The sequence below is a fragment of the Otolemur garnettii genome, unplaced genomic scaffold, assembly GCF_000181295.1.
Source record: "Otolemur garnettii isolate 467f Iridium unplaced genomic scaffold, OtoGar3 scaffold00010, whole genome shotgun sequence".
Classification (NCBI taxonomy): domain Eukaryota; kingdom Metazoa; phylum Chordata; class Mammalia; order Primates; family Galagidae; genus Otolemur; species Otolemur garnettii.
The window spans coordinates 9,713,102-9,737,444 of NW_003852405.1; the positions used below are offsets into that span (position 1 = coordinate 9,713,102).

The 24,343-nt window shown below is 38.7% G+C and overlaps 1 protein-coding gene across 3 annotated transcripts in view; it reads right to left on the minus strand.

Annotated features, from left to right (window-relative positions):
- SLC35A3 (solute carrier family 35 member A3) overlaps window positions 1-24,343 on the minus strand; it is a 62,555-nt gene that overhangs the window by 14,506 nt on the left and 23,706 nt on the right. For all 3 annotated transcript variants that reach the window (XM_003784121.3, XM_023509862.1, XM_023509861.1), the window contains exons 2-5: window positions 18,474-18,678; window positions 11,983-12,137; window positions 5,538-5,660; window positions 517-688 (exon numbers count right to left, since the gene is read on the minus strand). In XM_003784121.3, the coding sequence (XP_003784169.2) occupies window positions 517-688; window positions 5,538-5,660; window positions 11,983-12,137; window positions 18,474-18,678 (655 nt within the window). The remainder of the gene's footprint in view (window positions 1-516; window positions 689-5,537; window positions 5,661-11,982; window positions 12,138-18,473; window positions 18,679-24,343) is intronic.

Consider the following 24,343-nt stretch of genomic DNA (forward strand, 5'->3'; position numbering starts at 1 on the left):
TATTACAATACTACAAAGAGTTAAATATTTGTTCAAAGGCTATCCTTCAATGTGTGGAATTTTTTTTCTTTCAAACTATTTACCTTCAGTTAGAAAAATCCTAAGTATTTAAGAGCGAAAATATAACATTTTGAAATAAAAAGGCATATAAAATTTTAAAATAGAGGTGAAAAGTTTATCATTTCAAACTTCCTCCATCTAAGTACCTTAATTCCCTTTTCTAAGAGTAAAATCTGTAAGTCATGAACAACACCTTCTGGGAAAGAAGAAGCAAGAAAGGATAAATTTAGTAAGACTCCAAATGGCGAAGACCGAAACAAGCTACTTCCTTATGTCACAGACCTAAAATTTCATATTCCTGAATAAAAGGCATTCATTTAAAATATATTTTTTAAAAAGATAAAAACATTGCCAGCTATTTGGATACACAGGTTTATGCAAGGATTATTTATTTAAAGATGTATAGAAATCTTTAAATCACTTTTAAAAACAATATTAAAAAAATCTGAAACCTACCAAGTTGAATATTTCTTATCCACACTGATTGTTTTGTTTCTTTTAAGATTTTCTCAAAGTAAACTCCAGCAAAGCCACTTGAAAAACATGCTGTAAGAACTGCCATGAGTCCTACAAATTGAGAGCCAGCTGAATGTTCCTTAGACTCAACCTCTTGAGAATCTGAGGGCCACTAAAAAAAAAAAAAAAAAGTTGAGGCTTAATTCCTGTAACACTTTACAAAGTGCATATTAAGAGCCTACTCCTATACCTTAAAATGAAAAGCTGACCAATAATATCATTCTTAGGAATTGCAGAGGAGAGCTTTCGAAAGAACATTTGACTTTCTTCCCCCACAGTGATAGTATATTGCTATTACAACTTACAATTTTTAAGAAACCCTAAGAAATAACAAATATTTTACATTTCATTTTTTACAGAGACCAGTCTATTATTTTGAGAAAATTCTTTAAAGTTTAATATATTTAGACGAAAGGATGAAAGTCTTAACATTCCCTCTGCTGCCTCAGCAAAAGCAGAGATCACCTGGCAAACAATGTGCTAACTCAAGCATCAATAAAGGCAGGAGGTGCACCCCAAACACTGTCAGGAAAGACTTAGGCCACTAGAAAATAAAGGAAAACCCTGTTTACACTGGAAAGGAAGTGTGTTGGACGGGACTCACTCATCTACCAGGCATGGTACCCCATGGCTTAGATGTTACTGACCCTCGATCTAATGAATTGATACACTACATCTAGTTAAATTTTCTTTCACATCTATTTCCTTACTCTTCTGCTTGATCTTTTATTACCTGGACTTCATAAAGCCACTTTTACTTCTGAAACTGTACTTTTCATGGCTACCAAAGACTTTTCAATCATGTGTTAAATAGCTTTTTTGTTTTTCTGGAGACAGTCTCACTTTTGTCATCCTTCCATAGAGTGCTATGGCATTATAGCTCACAGCAACCTCTTTTTTTTTTTTTTTTTGAGACAGAGCCTCAAGCTGTCCCCCTGGGTAGAGTGCTGTGGCATTACAGCTCACAGCAACCTCCAACTCCTGGGCTCAAGCGAGTCTCCTGCCTCCGCCTCCCAAGTAGCTGGGACCACAGGCGCCCGCTACAACGCCCGGCTATTTTTTGGTTGCAGCCGTCATTGTTGTTTGGCGGGTCGGGCTGGGGATTCGAACCCGCCACCTTAGGTGTACGTGGCTGGCGCCTTAGCCGGTTGAGCTATAGGCGCCGAGCCGCAACCTCATACTCTTGGCTCAAGCGATCCTCTTGTCTCAGCCTCCCAAGTACCTGGGACTACAGCCCCTCCTCACACACACACAACACCCAGCTATTTTTAGAGATGGGGGTCTCACTCTTGCTCAGGCTGGTTTCAAATTCCCAAGTTCAAGCAATTCACCACCTCAACCTCCCAGAGTGCTAGGTTACAGGCGTGAGCCACCGCACCTGGCCTAATTCATTAAATTGAAATAGCCATACTTGGAAACAAAGCTATACCCTATTAGAAACAAAGCTCTCCACTACAGCCTAGTTTATAGTAAATCTCCTGTCAGAAGCACTGACATCTCTTCTGAGTTCAAGTTCAAGATTTCTATTGCTGCTGTCCAGAAGCTTATCTCCTTCAAGCCGATGTGACTAAAATTTTACTCATGTCTCTCCAAAACAAACACAGCTTTTGATGCCTTTATTTCTATTAAAAATCACCAAATATAAATTTCCTTGCTCTCCATTCCCTATGATATTTATTAGTCTCAAACTCATTCTGATTCTTCTCTTGTAACAACTCTTACATCACTACTGTGAGATATTCCAGCCCTACTGACTGGCCCCATTATGCTCTCCATTCCTTTAGTCTTTCTTTCCACCAGTCTGCCTTGCACAGGATTCCTACGAGATTCCTCTGATACACCTCTCACCCTTCCAAATCTCCACGGAGGCCGTAAAGCCAAAAGCCATCAAATCTAGAGCTCCTAGCTCAATAGTGAAGACCACATATTAACTGATAACACCTATATTTTCTTTTCTTTCTTTCTTTTTTTTTTTTTGTTTGTTTGTGCTATGGTGTCACAGCTCACAGCAACCTTAAACTCTTGGGCTTAAGCGATTCTCTTGCCTCAGGCTCCCAAGTAGCTGGGACTACAGGCACCCACCACAAGGCCCAGTTTTGTGTTTTTTTTTTTTTTTTGGTTGTAGTTGTCATTGTTATTTGGCAGGCCCAGGCTGGGTTTGAAACTGCCAGCTCCAGTGTATGTGCTGGCGCCTAGCTGCTGAGCTATAGGCGCCGAGCCAGCATCGGTATTTTCTAATTTCATCTTTCACCACATCTTTTGTCAGCCCTTTGTTCCCCAGAATCTTATTATTATCCCATAAACTTATCTTATGCTTATCCACAGCTGCACCATCCATTTCTTTCTTTTTTTTCTTTTTAACCATCTTTGATCTACTGAAACACAATAGTGAAGAATGTTTAAGGTGTTTTGATTCTGGCTCTGCCACTACTAGATCTATAATCTTAAGCAATTTAATTAACCTTTCTGAGCTTCAATTCTTCTATAAGTTGGAAAGAATAATATCTACCTTAAACAAGGATTACATAAGATCGGACAATTAAATTCATGAACTTGCCACCATGCACTTACACTGGCACCACTGTACAAACAATTCAGTAAGGTTTTGTTTGTTTTGAGACAGAGGGTAACATAGGCAAGGTGCCTGGTATATAAATACTCAATATGCAGATTTAATTATAACTATTATCTTTCAAACCTAAATCCAAACTTCTCCCTGAAAGTTTCCCAAACAGCTGTACTTACAGTGCCTAAAATCAGTTGACAATTAATCACATAGAAATGAATGTTATTTGCTTTTCCTAATCTTTAATTATGTTTAAAATTTGCTGATGAGGCAGTAGAAACGGAAGGAACAGAGAAATACAGGTGCTGCCTTCAAAAAACTCAAGTGGCAGGGAGAAAGCAGACACATAAACAAGCATTTAAGTGTAATATAAGTCACCTAGAAAAGATACGCACAAAGTACTATGGTAGCAGAGAAGAGATAAAGACTATGCCCATGAGGCTAGGAAGGTATTCTTATAGAGCTAATACTTAATGAGTCTTAAAAAAAAAAGTAAGAGCTAGCCAGGCAAAGGAAGGGAAAAGTCATTATACGTACAAGAAGATGAATAAGTGCGCAGTTGGGCAAAATAGCCTCAAAAGCCAGTTCAGTTGCAGAAATTCAGATTATGAAGTGTGGAGCAGCAAAAATGAGCCTGGAGATGTAGACACATCACAAAGTCCAGAGTGTTGTGCTAACCATTCTGGGCTTAATCCTGTAGGTCAGTGTTCCTAAAGTCTCAGTTATTTGCCTGTGATTTGCTTGGTTTTGTCAAAACTATGTTCCAACTGAATAATTAATTACATATTTTAATTGAAGATACCCCATTTTTTAAAATAATACCTACTTTAGCTTATCCTAAGCAATATTTATAAAAATTAATTTGATGTGCCATTTATAATGTCTTAATATCTATTTAAAATGAATCCCAGCTCAGCGCCTATAGCTTAACTGGCTAAGGCGCCAGCCACGTACACCTAAGGTGACGGGTTCGAATCCCCAGCCCGGACCCGCCAAACAACAATGACGGCTGCAACCAAAAAATAGCCAGGTGTTGTGGCGGGCACCTGTGGTCCCAGCTACTTGGGAGGCAGAGGCAGGAGACTCGCTTGAGCCCAGGAGTTGGAGGTTGCTGTGAGCTGTAATGCACGGCACTCTACCCAGCAGGACAGCTTGAGGCTCTGTCTCAAAAAAAAACAATGAATCCCATGATGGCATAAATGTATCCATGATCTATGTACAAATGACTTAATAAAAAAATACTTATTTATGATATACACACCACACTCTGGGGGAAGTGATAGGGGCCCTCTGAATGGCAGGATGTGATATGATTGGATTAATTATTAGATAAACCATGGTGGTAACTAAGCAGAGGCTGGATTTGGGGGATGGGTAAAAGTGGAGTGGAAATAATCAGTTAGGAGGAAAAGATAACAAAACAAGGAAGGAAGAACTGAGAAAATGAGAACAGATAAGGACAATATCAGAAAGTTTTAGAAAGCAGGATCAGAAAGCTCTCAGTGATTATTGGATAATTAGGGAGAAGAAGAGCATCTAGGATAGCTCCCAGGCTGAGTAAAGACTGGAAAAATAGAAATAAGAGCAGGTTTTGCAGGGAAGACATAAACTTCAATTTCAGATGTGCTGCGTTTATAAGCCTTATTGGATAACCAAGTGAAGATATGCAAGGGACTTTTAAATACACAAATCTGAAGCTACAAGTGAAAATCAGAGCTAATGACAGAAACCAAAGAATTACCAGCATGAAATGTTAATAAAAATCTCTGGAATGTATGAAATCTCCAAAAATAAGGACATAAATTAGAAAAAAGTAAAAGTCTACAAACAACCCCAGCATCTAAAGAGAATATCAAGGAAGATAATACCAAGAAGGAAACCAATCAGAATCACTAGAAAGATATAACAAGGAAAGACTGGCATTCGTGAAGCTGACAGACAATAAAAGCATGGCTAATAATCTCCAGTGCTACTGATAGCCAATAAAACCAGCTTTGTTGGGGCAGTGCCTGTGGCTCAAAGGAGTAGGGCACCAGCCCCATACACGGGAGGTGGCGGGTTCAAACCCAGCCCTGGCCAGAAGCTGCAAAAAAAAGAAAAAACCAAACAAACAACCCCCCCCCCCACCAAATAGGTTTGTTAATACATGGCATCTAATTTCCATAACTCAATTATTCATTTCTTTGGTAATAAAATTTTATTTTTATTAACGTCTTTGTGACACACTTCCAATATAGTATCTCACGTGCCAGAAACCCCAAAAATATATCTGCCAGTTGTAAGAAATAAGCATTTGTTTGCTTCGACAAGTAATAGAAACATATTCTCCATGCAAAGTAAATAAGGTTTTAAAACTATGATAAAAATGAAAGGCATACTTATCTTGAATAGTTACCTGTACAAAAGCAACTCCAGTCATCAAAATTACTAGGGAGAGCCACTGGTACACACCTAATTTTTTACCAAGCATAGACACAGAAAATAATGCTGTTGTAAGAATTTTCAACTGATACGTGACCTGAAAAAGAAAACAGCAATATTGTTTTTTAGATGTTTCTTTTTTTAATTTCAAATTTTTCATTCTTATGGATATATACCAGGTATATATCTTTATAGGGTACATGAGATATTTTGATATTGGCATCCAATGTAAATTAATAAAAGCAAGGTAGTTGGAGTAGCCATCACCTCATGCCTTTAACATTTCTTTGTTAAGAACATTCCAATTCCATGTTGTTATTTTAAAGGATACCTTAACTTATTGATTATAATCACTGTGTTGTGCTATCAAATATTGTTCATTTATGTTTAACTATCTTAACTATAATTTTGTACCCATTAGCCATCTCCACTTTATTCACCCCTCCCTGCTCTCTTCCCAGCCTCTGGTAACCATCACTCTACTCTCTGTCTCCATGAGATCAATTGTTCTTAACATTTAGCTCCCACATATGAGGAAGAATACATGAGGTTAGTCTTTCTGTATTTGGCTTATTTCGCTTAACATAATGTTCTATAGTTCTATCCATGTTGTTTCAAATGGTAACATTTCATTTTTTGTGGCTGTGTGATATTCAATTGTGTATATGTACCACAGTTTCCTTAGCTATTCACTCACGAATAGACACCTAGGTTGATTCCATATCTTGGCTGTTGTGACTAGTGCTGCGTGAATTTTATATGTTTCTTTTCTTTTTTTTCTTTTTTTTGAGAAAGAGTCTCACTCTGCGCCTTGGGTAGTTTGCCATGGTGTCCTAGCTCACAGCAACCTCAAAATCTTGACCTTAAGAGATCTTCAGCCTCAGCCCCCTGAGTAGCTGGGACAATAAAAGAACATTTCATCCAACAGTTGCAGAATATACATTTTCCTCAGTACATGAAACATTGTCCAGAACAGACCATGTGCCTATGTTAAGCTACAAAATAATTCTTTTTTTTTTGAGACAGAGCCTCAAGCTGTCCCCCTGGGTAGGGTGCCCTGGCATCCCAGCTCACAGCAGCCTCCAAATCCTGGGCTCAAGCAAATCTCTTGCCTCAGCCTCCCAAGTAGCTGGGACCACAGGCGACCGCCACAATGCCTGGCTATTTTTGGGGGGGTTGCAGCCGTCATTGTTGTTTGGTGGGCCCGGGCTGGATTTGAACCTGCCACCTTAGGTGTATGTGGCTGGAGCCTTAGCCACTTGAGCCATAGGTGCCAAGCCTACAAAATAATTCTTAACAAATCTTTAAAAACTGAAATCATATCAAGTATCTTTCGCAGATCACAAAGAAATAAAATGAGAAATTAATAATCAGGAACTCTGGAAACTTCCCCAATATATGGAAATTAAAAACATGCTCCTGAACAACCACTGAGTCAATGAAGAAATTACAAAGGAAGACAAAAAATTTCTTCAAATAAATAAAAAGAGAAACACAAAATGCCAAAACCTATGGGATACAGAAAAAGCAGTGCTAAGAAGAAAATTTAATGCAATAAATGCCTGTATCAAAAAGTAGAAAGATTTCAAATAAATAATCTAATGATGTACCTTAAGCAACTAAAAATGGAAGAGTAAACTAAACCCAAAGTTAATAGGAGAGAAATAATAAAGATCAGAGCAAAAGTAACAAAAATGGTGACAAGAAAAAAAAACAAAACTAAGACACAACCACAGTGACTCATGCCTATAATTCCAGAACTTTGGGAGGCCAAGGTAGTAGGATCGCTGGAGGCTGGAAATTCAAGACCAGTCTGGGGGCAGACTTTCTCTCTAAAAAAATTTAAGCTGTGTGCACTGGCTAATACCTATAATCTTGGCACTCTGGGAGGTCAAACCAGGAGATTGCTTCGGGTCAGGAGTTTAAGACGAGCTTGAGCAAGAGTAAGACCTTGTCTCTCCAAAAATAGAAAAATTAGCTGGGTGTGGTGGCATGTGCTTTTAATTCCAGTTACTCAGGAGGCAGAGGCAGGAGCTCTGTTAGGACCACCACACTCTAGCCTGGGTAACACAGTGAGACTTTACCTCAAAAAAAAAAAAGGAAAGAAAGAAAAGAAAAGAGAGGAGAGGAGGGGAGGAGAAGGGAGGAGAGAATAAAGGAGAGAAGAGAAAGAAAACAACGGAAAGGATCAGTGAAATGAAAGGTTAGTTTACTGAAAAGAAAATCAAATCAATAAACCATTAGCGAGACTAGTCAATAAAAAAAGAGAGAAGACCCAAATAAATCAGAAACACATAAGGACACATAACAACTAGAACCACAGAAATACAAAGAAACCATTAGAGACTGTTTTGAGTAATTATACACTAAAAAACTGGAAAATCTACAGGGAATAGGTAAATTCCTGGACACCAAGATGGAGTCAAGAAGAAATAGAAAATCTGAACAGTAATGAGATTGTCATTGATAAAAAGTCTCCCAACAAAAAACAGTCAAGGACTAGATGGTTTTATTGCTGAATTCTACAAAGCCTATACTGAAGAATTAAAACCAATTCTTCTCAAACTATCCAAAATGCTGAAGAGAAGGGAACTCCTCCTAACTCATTCTATAAGGCCAGCATAACCTTGATACTAAAACCAGACAAAGATGTAGCAAAAATAGAAAATTATAATAAGCCAATATCTTTGGAGAGCACAGATGCAAAAATTCTCAACAAAACAGTAGCCCATGGAATCCAACAGCACATCAAAAAGATTATTCAGCACAATCAAGTGGGATTCATACCATGGATGCAAGGATGGGTCAAAATATGCAAGCTATAGATGTGATACAGTACATCAACAGAATCAAAGACAAAAACTATGTGATGGGCTGGGCACGGTGGCTCATGCCTGAGCTCACAAGTTGAAGACCAGCCTGAGCTAGGGTGAGACCCCGCCTCTAAAAATAGCCAGGTGTTGTGGCAGGTGCCTGTAATCCCAGCTACTTGGGAAGCTGAGGCAAGAGAATTGGTTGAGTCCAGGAGTTAAAGGTTGCTGAGAGCTATGACACCACAGCACTCTACCAGGGGCAACAAAGTGAGACTCTGCCTCAAAAAACAAACAAAAACAAAAAACTATATGATCATCTCTACAGATGCAAAAAGGCATTTGATAAAATTGAAAACATCTTTCATGATAAAAACTCTCAGCAAATTAGTCATAGAAGGGACATACCTCAACATAATAAAGGCCATATATGACTTAACCCAAGGCCAACCTCACACTGAATAGGGAAAAGCTGAAAGCTGTCCCTCTAAGAACTGGCATGAGACACAGATGCTCTCACTTTCACCACTCTTATTAAATAAAGTACTGCAAATCCTAGATAATCAGGCAAGAAAAAGAAATACAAGACATTCAAATTGGAAAGGAGGGAGTCAAATCATTCCCCTTTCAGACAACATAATCTTACATATAGCAAAACCTAAGGAATCCACCAAAAAACTCTTAGAACAGATAAATGAATTCATACAAGTTGCAGGATACAAAATTAACATACAAATGTCAGTAGTATTTCTATTAATCAGTAATAAATTAGCTAAAAGGAAATCAAGAAAGGAATGCTACTTATAATAGTTACAAAAAAAAATATACCCAGGAAAAAATTAAGCAAAATAATCCCAATACCCAAAGCAATCTACAAATTCAATGCAATCCTCATCAAAATACCAATGACATTCTTCACAGAATTAGGAAAAAATGGTCCTAAAATTCATATGGAACCACAAAATACCCTGAATAGCCAAAGCAATCCTGGGCATAAAGAACAAAACTGGAGGAATCACACTACCTGACTTCAAAATATACAACAGCATGGTATTGGTGCAATAATAGATTCAAAGATCAAGGGAACAGAATAGAGAACCCAAAAATAAATTCATGTATTGACAGCCAACTAATTTTTGACAAAAGTGCCATGAACACACACTGGGGAAACAACACCCTCTTCAATAAATGACACTGGGAAAATTGTGTATCAATACACACAAAAGAAAGGAGGCTCCATCTCTCATCAACCGAAAATTCAGCTTGAAATGGATTACAGACTTCAAACTCAAAACTATGAAACTACTGGAAGAAAACAGAGGGGAAATGTTCTAGAGCAATGATTTTCAACTGGTGTGCTATGAAAAATTTTAAAGATCATTATAAATTATTTTTGAAAGAAGTTCAAAGCACAATAAGTATATTCTTTTCTTTAACTCCTTTTATTTTTTTGATCGACATAATTTATGTGTGCTGCAGAAGTTTAACTATAGTTTCAAGTGTGCCGTGAGATAAAAATGGTAGACAAACACAGATCTGGAGCATTGATTTAGGCAAGCGGTTCTCAACTTGTGGGTCACGACCCCTTTTTAACAATGAAAATACACTGCAGCATTAGGAAGGTTGAGAACCACTAATCTAGGCAAAAGCTTTATGGCTATAACTTCAAAAGAACAGGAAAAGAAAACACCACACTGTACTCCATGATTGCATTAATGTACACAGCTATGATTTAATTAAAAAAAATCATTGATAATTACTTGCAGAAAAGGAGAAAAAAACTGAGATTAAAATTTTCTTTCTTTCTTTTTTTTTTTTGAGACAGAGCCTCAAGCTATCCCCCTGGGTAGAGTGCTGTGGCATCACAGCTCACAGCAACCTCCAACTCCTGGGCTCAAGCGAGTCTTCTGCCTCAGCCTCCCAAGTAGCTGGGACCACAGGCGCCTGCCACAATGCCTGGCTATTTTTTGGTTGCAGCCGTCATTGTTGTTCGGCGGGCCTGGGCTGGATTCGAACCCGCCACCTTAGGTGTATGTGGCTGGCGCCTTAGCTACTTGAGCCGAGGTTAAAATTTTCATGTCATGTAAGATTAGTGAATACTTTTCTAGGCATTGCTTATAAGATTTAGACATAAAATAACATAATGAAATGTAAATCCAATGCACAAAATTCAAAAGTAACATGGAGAACATAGTTAACTACCTTCTTATTACCATTTATTATTGTAAAAAAACTCTCATAATAAATCTTATTCCCCTGTTTCAGAATGACACAAATAAGTTAAAATGTAAAACCTAGTATAACGCACACATGGGAAGAGAAATTTGTGGCTCATATTTTTCTTTCAATTAAATGACACTAATTTCTAAAAAAAGAAAACAGCATGGAGGTTTCTCTAAAGACTAAACATAGAGCTAACATATGACCCACCAATTCCACTACTGGGTATTTATCCAAAGGAAAGGAAATCAGTCTATCAATGGGATACCTGCACCCTCATGTTTACTGCAGCACTACTCACAATAACCAAGATAGGGAATCAACTTAGATGTCCACCCATGAATGAATGGATAAAAAAATTTTATGAAAGGAAAAAACTGGTCTGGGCACAGCAGCTCACACCTGTAATCTGAGCACTCTGGGGGCCCAAGGCACATAGATTGCTTAAGCTCAGGAGTTCCAGACCAGCCTGAGCAAGAGTGAGACCCCCATCTCTACTAAAAACAGAAAAACAAACAGATAAAAAAAACCTAATTAGCTGGGTGTGGTGATGCACGCCTATAGTCCCAGCTAATCGGGAGGCTGAGGCAAACCCAAACCCAAGAGACTGAGGTTGCTGTGAGCTATAAAGCCAGGGCACTCTACCTAGGATGGCAGAGTGAGACTCTGTCTCTGAAAAAAAAAAAAGAAAAGAAAGAAAGAAGGAAAAGTATTAAAATTGTAATACTGAAGTCACGTTTGACTTTGCGATTACAAAAGATATACTATACAAGATAACAAATGTTATCAGTATATACTGAATATTACAATTTTAATACAGTTTTTTCTTTCTTAAAATGTGTATACATTTTTGGGTGCCCTCTGTATACCCGACAGAATACAATTCAACCACAAATAAAGAATGAAATCCTGTTATCTGCACAACATGAATGTTAAGTAAAATAAGCCAGGCACAGAAAGACATGCTCTCGTGGACATACTGGAGCTGAAAAAGTTGGAGGTAGAGAATAGAATGAGGCTGGGAAGGAAGCAGAGGGGAAGGATAAAGAGAGCTTGGTTAATGAGTACAAACATATAGTCAGACAGAATAAGTTCTAGTGTTTGATAGCACAATAGGGTGACTACTGTTAATAACAATTATAGATTACAAAATAGCTAGAAGGAAGATTTGAAATGCTCCCAATATGGAGAAATGATAAATGTTTGAGGTAATGGATATGCTCAACACCCAGATTTGATCATTACACATTATATGCATGCATCAAAATATCACGTGTATCTCATAAATATGTATACATATTATGTTTCTTTTTTTGAACCACAGGTGCCACCCATATTATGTTTCAATACAAAATCTTTTAAGGAAGTAAAGATACATATTTTAAGTACCTGGTAAGTAGCTGCATCTAGATTTGACAGTGCCACATAGAGTAAATTGTTCTGCAGAGTATATATTCCTGAAGGAATAGCAAGTTTCAGCGTTTCCATAGGTTTATTAAGAATTTCATCATGTAGTACCCGATTCAGGGCTCTTACACTACATTCTAGAAGAAAATACGAAATGGGAAAAATCAGTAATTAACTAACTGAATAAATTAAATATCCTCTCTCGCAAGAACTATTTTCTCATTCATGTAAAAAGAAAACAGAGGTACATGTTAAAATATGTTTAGGTCTAAAATATAACTTTGTGACGATATATAATAGGAAGAGTATTATCCTTATATTCTTTCATTCTGATATGTAATCAGATTGATTATATACATGTATCTACATATATACACAACTCATGCATACGTATATACACTTATGATATTAAAAGTTCAAAGGATTACTCTATCAATTAAGTATTCTTTATTATAACAATATTATAAAAACTTCTATTTTGTGTATTCCATGTATCATCATTCATCCATGCCAATTAATAATTGTGAGATTTTAATCATAAAAATAGACAAATCAATCAGGGAGTGGCTTTGGTTGGTTGGTTAGTCCTGCAGGGATTTGTCTCACAGAGCATGAGTCCAGACCTAAAGCTCTCTAACAGCCCAGGGATCAGGGTTCTTGCTACAGGCACACTTCCTTTAATTGTGCTTCACTTTATTGCAGTTGCAGATACTGTATTTTTAACAAATTCAAGGTTCGTGGCAATGCTGCATCAAGTAAGCTGCAGAAGGTGCCACAGTGTCTGGCTGGGAAAAGAAGGGCAAAGGATTACAAAGGATTCTGAGAGGAGTGGGGAGGTGGATCCTGGAAGCAAATAAACTCACTCTTAAAAATGACTGTCACAGACCTGAAAACAAACCTGATCAGCTCAGGCACGGGCTGCCCTAGCAGTCTGGGAGAAGGCTTGTTCTTCCATTCTACCCTGAGACTTCGGGCTGAGAGAAACCCAAAGTGGTGCCCCAAATGCGCCAACTGCCATCAACCAAGAGAGGATCTCAGAGTTATGAGAAACTAACGCTTTCTGGTTGCATGGATCCCTAACACGATCTTGTTATACAGGCCTTCTGATGAACTTTGTTAGAAACCTTCCAACCCCTGCAGCCCATTCTGGTGATGAACAGGCTGAAATTAATATTCCAGGCTCAGTTGGATCATCAAATAGTCAAATTGGATTATCTCTTTCCTGTTAACAGAATCCTGCTGTAAATTAAGCTTACGTCTCTTTATATTGCAAATGATTAAAACTTTGTCCAAGAGAAATATACCATGTATTTAGAAAAAAAGAGGGAGCAGAAAAACAAATAACTATGTTAGAGTAGAATAACTGGCTTTAAAATTTTCTGCAATATGAACTTGAAAAAATTCTTGGATGCCAAAATACATGTTCGATAATAATATATATCTAATTTTTTTGAAACCGAAATATACCTGGTATACAGGAATAGACACTATTCTAAGATACGCTCATGTAATACTGTATATAGTGTATTGACTTTTTACTTTCATACTTTTCATCTATTTTCCATATGATTATCACAACAAGGTCATCAAATGACTGCTGCACCTCTCAGTTTCCTATTTCAGGCAGCAAGAAGGAAGAAGAAATTAGCAGGCATCTTTTTTGGTTCTTATTGAACAGGACTGTGTTGCATAGCTATCCCTAGCTGCACGGAAGCCAAGTCTTTTCCTTTATTTCTTCCATATTAGAGATAGGAAATGGAGAAAGGGATTAGAAATGGACTTTGAGCTAGCCAACCTATAGTATCAGTCACGAAAAAATGTCTAAAGAATTTTAAGAGCATAAAAATCTCTCAAGAAAGAAAAATTCTAAGGAAACACTTTACCAACAATGACACTTTGTAGATTACTTTCTTTCTCGATATAAAACAGGAAAACTTTGATTAGCAAGTCTTTTGAAATGGAAAAAAACTTTAAAGATTGCTACCTGACACGCATCATTCCCTCATTCCAAAATAAGTCAAAAAACTATTAAAACAAAAGTTACTAAAGATTTTTTCTTAGTTTTACCAGAAAAAATCTCAAATATTAGCACATTTTAAAATGTTTTAATTAAAATTTTAAATAATCAATGCTATCACATGTCTTTCTCACTTGCTCTTGGGGAAAGTCTGTTTCACATTCCTGCCAATTCCTGGTATTGTTAAGACTTCTTGTTTTTGCCCATCTGAGGGCAGTGGAATTGTGTCCCTGTTGTAATTGGATTGCTCTGATTGCCAGTGTGACGTTGAGCATCTTATATATTTATTGGTCATTCAGGTTTCCTTTCCCATGAATTGCCTACTGATATCCTTTGCCCCCTTTTCTGTTGAGTTGTTGTCTTTTTTACCGAGTTGTAGGAAGTCTCTGTAATTCTGGATATTGATTTTGGTGGTTCCAAGTGATATAAGTGTCTTCTCTCAATCTGTGGCTTAGCTTCTTACTTGGCTTGATTTATAAATATTTCTCATTTTAATGTACCCCAAATTATCAAGTTTTTCTTTTATGGCTTATTTGTGCCTCTGCTGTTGTTACAGTTTATCTGCCTCTTGCCTGCATTCATTTATTTATTTTAGGAGACAGGGTCTTGCTCTGTCACCCAGGCTAGAACTCCTGGACTCAAGTGCTCCCCCTGCCTTAGCCTCCTGATCTGGCTTCATAACACTGCAAAGCCTTCCAATGAAAAAGCCCCTAGACCTCTGAGTGGTAAATAAAATCTGAGGTGGGATGCTGTGCTCACTTGGATGACATCATGCCCAAGTCAAGGTATAGTCACTATCCTATGGATCCAGGCTTCACCCACTCCCTTCTCCTGGATGCTGGAAGGAGTACAGCACATAGCTCTGGACATCATCACTGACTGCCTAGGATCTTTTCACCACACTGTAACCTCTGACCAAATGTTTAATATTTATTCCAGGCTATTGAGTTTGCAACATACTTGACATTTATTGTTTATTCTCACATCCATCTCACGAAACAGACAGGACTTACCACTTCATAGATGTGAAAACCAAAGTTCAAAGAGACTCAATAACCTGCTTAAGTACAGGGAGTTGAAAACTGACAGAAGCTAATACTTCTGACTTTAAATCCTATACTCCCTATACCACACCCCTATCTTCCAATTTCACAGCCGTGGACTGTCTGGTGACCTTGGCGCAGCTTCCTCCAAGAACTTGCTCTTAACAGAACCTCCTGGCCCTTTCTGAATGAATGTCGTATACAACTGCAGTAACAACTTGCATTCAGAGCCTTTTTCCTAACCCTGGTCACCAGCTTCTGCCTTATGAATTTCTTTTTCCCTGAAGACAAGCTCCCAGGGCCTTGGCAAATTCTCCAGGTGTCTGATTCTGTTGTTGTTGTTGTTGTTGTTGTTTTGATCCTGAGTCTTACTCTGTCACCCTCAGGAGACAGAGCCGTGTGACGTGTGGTGTCACAGCTCACACCAACCTCAAACTCTTGGGCACAAGTGATTTTCTTGCCTCAGCCTCCTGAGTAGCTAGGACTACAGGTACCTGCTATTTTTATAGAGACAGGGTCCCACTCTTGCTCAGGCTGGTCTCAAACTCCTGAGCTCAAGCAATCCACCCGCCTCAGCCTCCCAGAGTGCGAGGATTACAGGTGTGAGCCACTGCACATGGCCCTCCTCGGAGGCCTACTTTCCGGGTTTCCATTTGAGCTTGTCCAGAAGCCCAAACATCTGAGGGAAATGCTCTCTGTCCAGGACGTGTCCCACAGTGCAGGTGAGGTAGGTCTGCCTCCCACTGTATTGCTAGATATGTATGAACAAACTCCTAAGGCTGATCCTTGGTTCTGTCAGGAGCACCACATCTGCCACAGGACAGTATGTACTCTGCCACTAGCCCTGGTCAGTAAGCCACCAGAAGGATAGTGCCAGACTCATTTGCAAACAAGATTCCACCCAGTCTCCAAAAGAAACAGCTCATCCAGCACAGCACGATCAGGGCAAAGCTGGCTATTCCATTTACAAGGCACAGGGCGCTGAGAGTCATGGGTCCCTGGGAATAGTAGCAGAAACCCAGTGGCAAGGCCCACCCCTGTCAGGGAGTCTGTGCCACCTTTAAGCTATGTACCCAAAGACTCTGATGGCATCAAAATGGTAGACCACCTGGAATTTCTCAGTCTCTGTGCCTGGTAGTTTCTGCTTAGAGGTGGTCAACATGTTCCCCACCTACCTCATGGGATTCTCTAGCCCACCGTAGTACCACAGCCCAGAGAGGCCTTCCCCATGCAGCAGGTCCCCACTACCTCAGCACAGCTCAGCAGCCATGGCCCTGCTGCCTACTGCCATCAGTCTTATTTGTTCCTTTGATATCTTATTTGAAACCATTCATAGTGCTAAGGACATAAAGTTTACTTTTTAAATGTCAAATTTAAAGTCAGTTGGAATTTATTTTGTGTACGGTGTATCTAAGTTGGTTTTCCTGCATCTCTCTGCAATGCAACTATATTATGTGAACCAAGATATCTTGGTTCCACAATGTTAACTGCAGTGGATACTTCTGCTCATCTATGCCTTAAAAACAAAACAAACACACTATTATTTTTCAGTGTTCCTAGTATATTTTCATTCTATCTTGCTGGTGATTCCTTCAGTCTTCTTTTGCTGATTCCTCCTTCTGAATCTGACCTCTAAATATTAGGAAGGTGACAGAGCTCAGCCTGGCCTTCTTCTCGTCTAGTATATACTAGATTATCACATGAAATCCTTAACTTAAAAGCAATATATAAAATGACAAATCTTTTAGTTCATATAAATTCATATTCATAGACTTTACTATTTGATATCTCCCTATAGGCATCTCGAACCTAATAAGGCCCAAAGAGAAGGCTTAATTTTCCCAAATCTATCTTTCCTATATCATTCATTGCAGAACCCATTCACCCAGTAATTTAATCTAAAAACCCAGCAGTTATTCCTCAAACTGGATTCCTCTTTTTTTCCTCACATACCCAATCTATTAGCAAGTAATGTCAGATGCAGTTCAAACGAAAATATACAAATGGCCAGTAGCACATGAAAAGTTATTTTCATTACTCATTAGAGAAACACAAGTTGCTTCACACCTATTAGAATGGCTGTAATTTTTTTAAAATGGAAAATAATAAGTGTTGATGAGGATGTGGAGAAATTAGAACCACTGTATATTGTTGGTAGGAATGTAAAATGATCCAGTTGCTGCTGAAAACAGTTGGAAGGGTGGTACCTGTGGCTCAAAGGAGTAGGGCGCTGGCCCCATATGCCAGATGTGGCGGGTTTATACCCAGCCCTGGCCAAAAAACGCAAAAATAAATAAATAAATATTTAAAAAAAAAAAGAAAACAGTTGGAAGATTCCTTAGAAAGTTAAACATAGAATTACCACCTCACCCAGCAATTCCACATCTATACATCCCCAAAAGAAATGAAAGCAGGGACTCAAGATACTTGTACATCTATTGCAGCATTACTCATTGTTCATTCCAGCAGCCAAAAAGTAGAAACAACCCAGTGTCCAACAACATATGAATGGTCAAACAAAATGAGGTATATCTACACAGTGGAATACTACTCAGCTATAAAAAGGAGTAAAATTCTGATCCATGTTACAATACAGGTTGAAAATACTATGCTAAGTGAAAGACCTAAAAGGGAAAACATTATATGATTCTACTTATCTAAAGCATTTAGAATAAGCAAATTCAGAGACACAGAGTAAATTAGAGATTCCAAGGTGCTGAGGGCAAGGGAAAGGGGAGTTATTACTTACTAGTTACAGAGGTTTTGTCCAGTGTGATGAAAATGTTTTGAAAACAGTGGTGATGGTTGTACAACATTGTGAATGTAATTAACACCAATGAACTGTACACTAATAATGGCTAAAATGGCAGATTTTATACTTTTTAATATATATATATACACACACAAACATACACATTTTGCCACAACTTAAAAAGTTAAAAAATGGAATACAGCAAAACACCATTAAATTTTATACATTAAATATGTGAATTATATGGTTTGTGAATTATAACTCAAAAAACGTATGTAAAAGTACTCACTGCTTACTAATCAACAAAGCAAATAAAATAAAAAACCTTTACTTTAGCAAAATCATTATTTCTTCTAAAGTTCTAACAGTCACATGATTATGAAATTTACCCATATTCTCAAATTACTATAAATGCAAGAAACTATGTTTTATATTTACAGTATTAACCAAAAGATATGAATCATGACAGAGATTAAGATAAAATATCTTCATTACTAGACTTAAGCTCTTCATAAATTTTTTTTTATTAAATATTGAAATGTTCTTAATACTAGGGCATTAGATAATGTAAGAATTCAAATGTGTAATTACTAATATACATTTACGTATATATGTAAATTGAAAAACAGCACTGATTAAAAACAAAAACCTAGATACCTACTGCTGTCTTTGTAGACTAACAATATGCAGGCCATTATCTTCAAAAGTTCAGCAACTACCACTGCTGTAGAAGATAGATAACGAGGTCCCTCCTCTTTTAAAGTCCTAGAATAACGCATCGTTAGAACCAAACTGGTAGTCTGAAAGACCAAAATTCCCAAGGACAGGTATTTTAGGTTGGTTGACATTGTTTTATCTTCATTTGCCTGAAAAACAAAATAAACAGGGCAAATAAATAAAATTACAACACAATTAATTTGGCATATTAAAAAATACCAAACTTCCAGACAGATGGAATAAGTATATTCACCCAATTCTTCCTGATAAGTACACCCAAAACTTTGGACCAAAGGCAAAGAGTAACTGCCAGAAGACTCTGAAATGTAAAGAAACTGAGGCAAATTGGCTTGAGACCTCAGGAGTTGAAGGATAATCAGGTAAGGAATTCTCTGAAGATTTTTTGCCACTATGTATCCCCCCATGGACGTTACAGCCACTCACAACCTAGAATTGTCAAGAGGTAATAGAACAACAACAAAAAGCCCCCAAGAAACATCTACTCTTTCTAACCAAAGGACTGAGAAGACAGCAGTCCTGAAGGAAGAAATCCTTTCAGTTGGATACTGTGTAATCTGTACAAAGCTTTGCTGACCACCCCATTTTGGACCAGAATGAGAGTAGAGATGATGATCCTCCTTCCTCCCACCCTCCTACTGGAGTTACAGCCACAGGAACTATAGGGTGAAGCCTCTCACCCATTCATGTCCTATACAAGGTGAATGTCAGCCAACAGGCATTACCTTTCCTCCCTCCCCAGTGGCTATTAATGTACACAATTTGGGAAGAAACTAGAGTCTTATGATAGAATACTCAAAATGTCCAAGATACAGTCCAAACTGAGTACACTCATCACACCCAACCAGGAATTTGAGTGTGAGCTAGGCTGATGCCATGGCACTCTAGCCTGGGCAACAGAGTGAGATTCTATCTTAAAGTAAAAAGAAAACATTACATAAAGCAAAAGATAACTAAAAAGAAAAACAGATAAATCTAGTCATAATTAGAGATTTTTAACGTACCCTTTTCAGTAATAACCTACCTATTTCAGGCAAAAAAATAAATATAAAAAAATCTGAATACTATCAACCACCAAAAACTGTAGTATCTATACCCACAGAGATGGTTTACACTATCTTCCTTCAAGGAAAGACTTAATGTGGCCAGCTGGCTGCTTTCCCATACAAGATTACCTCTTTTGTCTCAGATTTATCTGAACTGGGTTTCAATTCAAACCCAAGCAAAATTCTTGCTGGTTTTTTGGTAGAAACTGACAAGGTGATTTTAAAGTTCATATGGAAATAAAAAGGACCTAGACAACCAAAATTATTCTGAAAAAGAAAACAAAGTTGAAAGAGTTAAACTACTGAACTTCCAGACTCACTATAAAACTGTAGTAATCAAAACTGGTATTGACATTATGACAGAAGTGTAGGTCAAGGGAACAGAATACAGTCCAGAATTAGGTCCATGTTTCAGCTCAAGCTGCTCTAATGAAGTACCAGAGACTATGTGACTTATAAACAACCAAAATGTAATTCTTATAGTTCTAGAGACTAGAAGCCTAAGAGTGCCAGCATAAGGTTCTGGTGAGGCTCCTCTTCCCCATTTGCAGATGTCTGTCTTCTTATTATATCTCACATAGAGAGTTCTCTGGGGTCCCTTTTTATAAAGGCACTAATCTTATTCATAAGGACTCTAGTCTCATTCACGAAGGGGAGGGCTCCACTCTTAAGACCTAAATACCTCCCAAAGGTCCTACTTCCTAAGATCATCACACTGGGAGTTAGGATTTCAACATCTGAATGGGGAAGGGGGTAGGACACAAATATTCAGTCTATTACTCCATACATATTTCATCAAATGATTTTTTTTTGAGACAAAGTCTTTGTTGCCAAGTTTAATATGATATGACATCAGCCTAGCTCACAGTAACCTCAAACTCTCTTGGGTTCAAGCAATCCTCCAGTCTCCCAAGACGCTGGAACTACAGGTGCCCACCACCATGCCTGGCTAATTTTTCTATTGTTAGTAGAGATGAAGTCTCACTCTTACTCAGGATAATCTCGATCTCCTGAGCTCAAGAGATCCTTCCTCTTTGGCCTCCCAGAGTACTACAATTATAGGTATGAGCCAACATTCCCAGTATTAGTCAAATGATTTTTGACAAAGGTTCCAAAAAGAAATGACAGTCATTTTGACATATAGTTGGGGAACAATGAGCTATCTGCGTTTTTAAATGAGCCTCTAACGTTAACTAGCTCACATCAACTATCAACTAGAAATGTATCACAGACCTATCACAATAGCTAAAACTATAAATCTTCAATAAGAAGACCATGGGAGAAAATCATAACATGTAAAGATAGAAAAAGATTTCTTAGGATACAAAAAACATAAACCACAGATGAAAAAAAAAGTCTAAACTAGACATATTGAGGGAGCCAAGATGGCGGACTGCAGCCAGCTTTTTACAGAAGCTCCTGTCCAGGAGGAGGTTTAAAGGACAGAAGTTTAGCAAGGGAGCTGATGGATTGAAGCGGAGCCAAGAGAGAAGATTGAAGAGCGCACTTCAACCTTCCTGAGGTGAGCTGCGACTCCAAAAATACAAACAAAAGGTACAAAATCCACCACCAAGCGGATGGGAGTCCCCTCCCCCACAATAAGGGCTTGCAGTTTATTCCATGCAAACAAGTGAGCAGAGTTCAAATATCCTCCCACTTTATCACATGGGAGAACCCCCCTAAAAACTAGACCCCCTACCCCTGCTGGCATGCCACAGCACCCTCCTGCCAGGCATAAAACTGTAAAAGTGTATAAAACTGTATATATTCTCCACCTGCAACATTGAACTCAGAAGATTCTGCACCCACCCACCCCCAAGTCTGGAGGTTTGTTACCTATGGAGTCCAGATTCTTGGGCCTCTCCTTGAGAGAAGTGGAGGGAGAAAGGGCTGGTGCTGCTCTGTGCTGATTGTGGCAGGGGGGGTGAGGAGAAGAAAGTTGGCTCAGAGGAAGCCATACAGCAAAAGTGGCATCCTGAGCTGTGAACTGATGCCATTCCAGATAAGCAAACCCCGTGTCTCTGGGCAACCAGAGGTTCCGGACAGCAGCCACAGGTGGAACGGACTTGGTAACTTTCGTAAGTAAATAGACTATTAGCACCAGCCCTCAGGAGAGTATAGCTGAGACAAAGGTAGTGGGCAGGCAGAGGCTGGAATTGACACCTTAGTGTAAACTCTAATAGCTTGCTGCCCAGAGCTGAGTTCCTCACCAGCTCTAGCAGCCTCTGACTTGCAGAAGAATTTAGACGGGACAGAAGGTGTGAAGCAGGAATGGCAAGAACTTCCAAAGCTTAAATTCTTCCCCTGCCGGACTTGACTCAGATTTCCCAAGGAGAACCTCACCCTCAGGGGAATGTTGAGATAAAGGCAGTGGGCAGGCAGAGGCAGGGATTGACACCTGAGTATAAACTCTAATTGCTGCCCAGGGTTGAGTTGCTCATTAGCTCTAGTAGCCTCTGATTTGCTACTAGATTTGCTACTTGCTACACCAAGACAGAAGGTGAGGGGCTAGAATTGAGAGAACTTTCACAGCCTAATTTAAACACGCAAGGCCCCCTGCAGGACGCAGATTTCTAGGTGATTTTGGCAGTCGTAAACCCCAGGAGCAGTTGCCTACTGGAGTGAATAGGGTCACAGACCTGGGGGGTTACAAGTGACTGGGCACAAGGTAGGGAAGAAGGTATTAAACTTCCCAGACTAACCCATTTTCTAGGTGGGTCCCTTTGCCCTCATGGAGCACTGGAGCAAGTTATATCTGAGCTGCGAGCAGTCCCCTCTTATCTAGCTGCTGGAGACAATTGAACTCTTCCACCTGAAACTGGTGCTGACTGGGACATCTGATTTGGACCCCTTAAACCAGGCAGACCACCCAGGGACTATGCAAAGGGGCACCCTGGGTATATGGTTGAGGGAAGGTTTGATATTTCTTGCCCAATTGTTGTTTGTGGGGGGCGGGGTGACTTAATTGCTGGTATTTCTCCACAGCAGAGACTTCAACCAAGAGTAACTGAATCACTAGGGTAGGACAGAGACCAGCTGAAAATAAGACAGAGCCACTTAGCCCCACCACACCAAACAGGTCCCCAGTCTCCCAGGACATAACACCATATAGGTCCTTGACAAACTTCAATGGGAAAAGTCAAACGGGGTAAAATAATCCTGGGCTGGAATTAGCGGAAAAGCTCTGGTAATATGAAAAACCAGAGTAGATCAAACTCCCCAAGAAAGGATGTGGCTGGTAATATGAACAACCAGAGTAGGTCACCCCCCACCCCAAGAAAGGATGTGGCAAATGAAACTGAAGATCCCTTTTATAAAAAACTAGCTGAAATGTCAGAAATTGAATTCAGAATCTGGGTTGCAAATAAGATAAACAGAATAGAGGCAAAGATAGAACTAGAAATTCAAGGAGCATTCCGAAAGTTCACTCAAGAATTCAATGAATTCAAAGACAAAACCACCAAAGATTCTGAAACATTAAGGCAAGAGATTGCAGCCCTCAAAGATCTGAAAAATACAGTAGAATCTCTTGGTAACAGAGTGCAGGAGGCAGAAGAAATGATCTCAGACGTAGAAGACAAAGCTTCTGAATATGTCCAAACATCCAAAGATAATCAGAAATGGAAAGCAAAAATGGATCATTCTTTCAGAGAGCTCTGGAATAATTTGAAGAAAACTAATATTCACCTTATAGGAATCCCTGAAGGTGACAAAATTGCTTTGCAAAACACAGAGGCTCTTCTTTATGAAATTATGAAAGAGAACTTTCCAGATATGTCAAGAGATCCTGAAATTCAGATTGCAAACAGCTTCAGAACCCCAGAACGACTCAATCTGAATAAGACATCCCCCAGACACATCATAATTAACTTCACTAAAGTTAATATGAAAGAGAAAATCTTTTTTTTTTTTTTAAGAGAAAATCTCGAAAGCAGCGAGACAAATATAGACTCAGGGTGATGGGATGGTCATCTATATTCCAGGCTAATGGAAAGCAGAAAAAAGCAGGTGTTGCAATTTTATTTGCAGACACGATAGGTTTTAAACCAACAAAAGTAAACAAAGATAAAGATGGCCACTTTATATTTGTTAAGGGCAATACTCAATATGATGAGATCTCCATCATCAATATCTATGTACTTAACCAGAATGCACCTCAATTTATAAAAGAGACTCTAACTGGCATGAGCAACTTGATCTCTCCCAGCGCCATCATAGTTGGAGATTACAACACTCCCTTAGCAGTGTTGGACAGATCCTCCAAAAAAAAGCTGAGCAAAGAAATCTTAGACTTAAATTTAACTCTTCAACTTTTGGACCTAACAGACATCTACAGAACTTTTCATCCTAACAAAACTGAATACACATTTTTCTCATCAGTCCATGGAACATACTCCAAAATCGATCACATCTTAGATCATAAGTCTAACCTCAGTAAATTTAAAAGAATAGAAATTATTCCATGCATCTTCTCAGACCATCATGGAATAAAAGTTGAGCTCAGTAACAACAGGAATCTGCAGACTCATACAAAAACATAGAAGCTAAATAACCTTATGCTGAATGATAGATAGGTCAAAGATGAGATCAAGAAGGAAATTACCAAATTTATAGAACATAATGAAAATGAAGATACGAGTTATCAGAACCTCTGAGATACCGCAAAGGCAGTCCTAAGAGGGAAATTTATAGCATTACAAGCCTTCCTCAAGAGAACAGAAAGAGAGGAAGTTAACAACTTAATGGGACA